This window comes from Myotis brandtii, unplaced genomic scaffold (assembly GCF_000412655.1).
Source record: "Myotis brandtii unplaced genomic scaffold, ASM41265v1 scaffold54, whole genome shotgun sequence".
Lineage (NCBI taxonomy): Eukaryota > Metazoa > Chordata > Mammalia > Chiroptera > Vespertilionidae > Myotis > Myotis brandtii.
This window is the reverse complement of record NW_005369989.1, coordinates 2,438,647-2,443,802: the sequence shown is the minus strand read 5'-3', so window position 1 is coordinate 2,443,802 and position 5,156 is coordinate 2,438,647. Positions and strand designations below refer to the sequence as shown.

The window sequence follows — 5,156 nt, the reverse complement described above, 5'->3', positions numbered from 1 at the left end:
TTCTGCCCCCCAAACACGCATTATTTCTAATGCAGTTGTTTTTTAAACCAACCTTAATAACTTTACCATAAAATGTTTTAGCCTTCTAGAATGGGTCAACACTTAAGACAAAGTTCATGAAAAGTCCCAGCATTTTTCCAATTCTCGCAGTTGCCATGGTTTCTTTTATCAACAAATTTTCTTCAAATGAAGAAAAACATTTTCTTTTAAACTGTACAGTTTTTTCACCCTAAAAACTCAAGAGTCTTAAGCTTCTGTACCAGTTAAAGCTGGCACAATATTTCAATTCTTTCTTGATTTTTTAACAAGACGTTGACAGCTTGCCTCGAGAGCCTTTGACGTCCTTAAAATTAAGGCAATTAAGATTCAAGATAAACCTTACCTAAATATTTCTAAGAAAAAATAAAAAAACAACCCACATTTAAACAAGGAGAAAAAATAAAGAGTAGCTTAATTACCGAGGAAGACAATTTCTTTCCATTTCTGCTTGCCCACCTCTTGACATCCGATTTTCTATTAAAAAGAAAAAAAAAATCTATCTACACCTTCAGGTCAATTCTGACTTCAAATGTTCTTCCAGATCAAATGTCAACCTTCCATGTTTTGTTTTTGTTGTTTTTCCTCTTCTGGTGTTTTTTTTTTTTTTTTTTACTTTAATTTAAAAAATGATGGCAAAAATAAACTGTCAGACCACATGAAGGACCCATTTGCACAGCACACAAAACGCTTTGTTTTCGTTGGGTAAAGTACAAAATTAAAAAAGAAAAAAGCATTCCATTGACGCCTGTGCAAACTGGAAGCCAACTTCTTGTTCAATGAAGTCTCTTCATTCAAGGCAAAGTTTCAGACGGACATTCTTCAGTCTTGTTTATGGTCTGTGAAAACAATTGAGTAAGAGTGGTTATGACATCAAAGCAACTTTGAAATCTTCTATGCTCTTTTCCAGTGAGACCTCTTAAAAGATACCAAGTTCTTTAAAAATAACAGCCATCAGTGAAGTTGTAAAAGCATATTGGGCCACTTCAAGTGTCTAATTCTGCCACTTTCACATGAATATATATTTGAGCCAGAAAGTGTGTTCACATTAAATATTAAGGTTAAGAATATCTTTCAATTCTAAAGTCGTAAATATTACAAATATACCCAGATAAAAAATACTCCTCTTGGGGAATGGAATCTATTTTGTTGCCTGGCTTATGTTGTAGCTCCCCCAGAAATGCTTTAAGTAATTCTATTCCTTCAGAACTTCCATGGGATTCATCATTCACTCAGTCAACAAATGGGTGAGTCCCTACTATGTACCAAGATAAAGCAATGGGTTGTATGCTATCCATGGTGTTCACCAAGTATGTTCACATTAGCTTTATTGTCCAGGTAACTAAGTAAGGCAGTTAAGAGGGCCACAGAGTTTTGTGCACTTTCCCTCTTCTCCTTCTCTTGTTCCTTGCTCATTTATCTCATAAAGATGTCAAATTCTCCCCCCCCCCCATTCATTATTTAATTATTATGTAATTTATTCAAAGTTATCTAATGAATAAATTTGGGGTAAGTTCTAGTTGATTCCAGTGTTATTTCTACTAGTTGCTACACTGTAATAAAACTGACATTTAACAATGACTTTATTCATTTCTGTTGTCCAATACAGAAAACACAGACATCTTTACTGGACACACTTAAAACCAGTTATCAGAAACGTGATCCTAAAGCAGCTCCTTCACAAAATACATCTCGAAACTTCACATCAGTTGATCACGGCAAACCCAAAGATAAAAGAGACAATCTGTGGACATCTGCCAAAAGTACTTCATCTGCACTATTCACCAAAGGTAGGTTGGTAAAATTTCAAAAGCTATAGTAACTATTTTTAAATTAAAAAGACAGTTCTGGTGTTACATACCAATTTCTTGAAAGTTTCAATTTTGTGTGTGAGAGCAACATGAATTTTTTTTTTCTGTCACTGTCCACAACTTAATGGCATCTTGGCAGCTTTCATAACTTCCTAGCTTTAACCAATGCATAGGTCCCTGATGTGGGAAATCTGGTTGTGAGTTGACATTTTCTTGTGTCACCCTAGTTACCTCCCTTTGTTGTTTATTCCACATCATCTTGGTGCTGGATTCTTTACTGAGCAGTCAGCCCTCCTGAAGCAGGTGCTGCTAGCAAAGTAGCTCAATTCTAGCTGCCTTCCACATGTTCAGTTAATCCATGGGGAATTCATTCAACCTTTCATGATAAATGGCAGTGTAGAATGCTCTACTTCTTTTTTAAAAAAATCTATTTACTTATTTTAAGAATCTTTATTGTTGAAAGTATTACATATGTCCTGTTTTTTCTCCCATTGACCCCTTATAGCACACCACCACCCTACTGTCTGTGTCCATGGGTTATGCATATATACATACAAGTTCTTTGGTTGATCTCTTCCCATACACCCACCCTCCCCCACCTTCCCTCTGAGATTTGACAGTCTTTTCCATGCAACTATGTCTCTGGACCTATTTTGTTCAATAGGTTATTTTGTTCATTAGATTTCATATATGAGTGAGATCATGTGATACTTGTCTTTCTTTGATTGGCTTATTTCACTTAGCATGATACTCTGCAGGTCCCTCCATGCTGTCTCAAAGGTAAGAGATCCTTCCTTTTTACTGATGCATAGTATCCCATGGTGTAAATGTACCACAGCTTGTTTATATCTTCCTGATGGGCACTTGGGCTGTTTCCAGATCTTAGCTATTGTAAATTGTGCTGCTGTGATCTAGGGGTGCATATATCCTTTCTGATAAGTGTTTTGAGTCTCTTAGGATATATTCCTAGAAGTGGGATCACTGGGTGAAATGGCAGTTCCATATTTAATTTTTTGAGGAAACTCCATACTGTTTTTCACAGTGGCTGCACCAGTCTGCATTCCAACCAGCAATATACTAATGTTCCCTTCTCTCCATACCCTTGCCAGCACCTGTCATTTGTTGATTGTAGCCATTCTGACAAGTGTGAGGTGATACCTCATTGTTATTTTAATTTGCATCTCTCTGATGATCAGTGACTTTGAGCATTTTTTCTTATGTCTCTTGGCCATCTGTATGTCCACTTTGGAGAATTGTCTATTTAAGTCATTTGCCCATTTTTTAATTGGATTGTTTTCCTTTTGTTCAGTTGTATGAGTTCCTTATATATTTTGGATATTAACCCTTTATCAGATGTACCATTGCCAAATGTGTTCTCCCATACATTGGGCTCTCTTTTTATTTTGTTGGTTTCAGGGCCCCTAGGCCTGGCAGGCAATCAGGGCCAATCGGGGCCTTCCGGCTGCCAGCTGGGGCCTTCCTTCTGGCTGCTGGCCAGGGCCTCCCTTCCCCAGCTGCCTGCTGTTGGCCAGGGCCTTCCTTCATTCCACTCCGCCCCCTGGTGGTCAGCACACATCATAGTGAGCAATCGGTCTCCCGGTCAAACTCACATGGGGACAATTTGCATATTAGGCTTTTTTAAAATATATATTTTATTGATTTTTTTTACAGAGAGGAAGGGAGAGGGAGAGGAATAGAGAGTTAGAAACATCAATGAGAGAGAAACATCGATTCAGCTGCTTCCTGCACACTCCCTACTGAGGATGTGCCCGAAACCAAGGTATATGCCCTTGACCGGAATCGAACCTGGGACCTTTCAGTCCGCAGGACGACGCTCTATCCACTGAGCCAAACCGGTTTCGGCTGGAGTTTTGTTTGTTTGTTTGTTTGTTTTTTTGGTTTTTTTTTTAGATCTGTGAAATATGCCTTGGTAATTTAATAGGGATTGCATTGAATCTATAGATTGCTTTGGGTAGTATGGACATTTTAATTCTACTAATCCATGAACACAGTATATTCTTCTACATGTTTATATCTATATCTTCCTCTATCTCTTTTTCAACATCCTGTAGTTTTCAGAATACAAGTATTTTACCTCCTTGGTTAAGTTTGTTCCTAGGTATCTTAATTTTTGTTGTTGTTGTTTCTAAGGTAAATTGTATTTGTTTAGTTTCTCTTTCTGAGAATTTATTGGTGTATAAAAAAGCCATAGATTTCTGGATGTTAATTTTGTATCCTGCTACATTGCTGAATTCCTTTAGTTTTTTTTTTTTTTTGGTGGAGTCTAGGTTTTTCTATGTACAATATCATGTAATCTGTGAGTAATGACAGTTTTACTTCCGCTTCCAATTTGGATGCCTTTTATTTCTTGTCTGATCGCTATGGCCAGGACTTCCAGAACTATGTCTAACAGGAGTGTTGAAATGGACATCCCTGTCTTGTTTCTGTTCTTAGGGAAAATGGTCATAGTTTTTGCCCATTGAGTATGAAGTTGGCTGTAAGTTTGTCATATATGGCCTTTAGTATGTTGAGGTATGATCTCTCTATTTCCACTTTACTGAGAGTTTTTATCAAAAATAGGTATTAGATTTTGTCAAGTGCTTTTTCTGCACCGATTGATATGATCATGTGATTTTTGTCTTTCATTTGTTTATGTGATGTATCATGTTTATTGACTGGTGAATATTATACCAGCCTTGCATCCCTGGAATAAATCCTATTTGGTTATGGTCTATGATCTTTTTACTATATTGCTGGATTCAGTTTGCTAATATTTTGTTGAAGATTTTAGCATCTATGTTCATCAGGGATATCGGCCTGTAGTTCTTTCTTTGTAGTGTCTTTAGCTGGTTTTGGAATTAGGTGAAAGCTGGCCTCATAAAAAGAGCTTGGAAGCATTCCTTCCTCTTGGAATAGTTTGAGGAGGGCAGGTGTTAGTTCTTCTTTGAATGTTTGGTTAAACTCCCATGTGAAACTGTCTGGACAAGGCCTTTTATTAGCTGGGAGTTTTTTGATTACTGCTTCAGTTTTCTCAATTGTTATTGGTCTATTTGTGTTTTCTAATTCTTCCAAATTTGGTTTTGGAAGATTGTATTTTTCTAGGAATTTGTCCATTTCACCCACATTGCCCAGCTTGTTGGCATATAGTTGTTCCTTTGTATATATGTAATGTCAGTTGTTACTTCACTGATTTTGTTTCTAATTTTAATTATTTGGGTCCTCTTTCTATGTTTCTTTTTAAAAAATATATTTTATTGATTTTTTACAGAGAGAAAGGGAGAGGGATAGAGAGTTAGAAAATTGATGAGA

At 36.7% G+C, this 5,156-nt stretch overlaps 1 protein-coding gene across 9 annotated transcripts in view; it reads right to left on the bottom strand.

Moving 5' to 3' along the window:
* Positions 1-635: 635 nt before the first annotated feature.
* Positions 636-5,156, bottom strand: part of RBMS3 (RNA binding motif, single stranded interacting protein 3) — a 965,283-nt gene continuing 960,762 nt past the window's right edge. For all 9 annotated transcript variants that reach the window (XM_005878038.2, XM_014549230.1, XM_014549235.1 and 6 more), the window contains one exon: positions 636-875. In XM_005878038.2, coding sequence (XP_005878100.1) covers positions 869-875 — 7 coding nt within the window. In that variant the 3' untranslated portion in view covers positions 636-868. The remainder of the gene's footprint in view (positions 876-5,156) is intronic.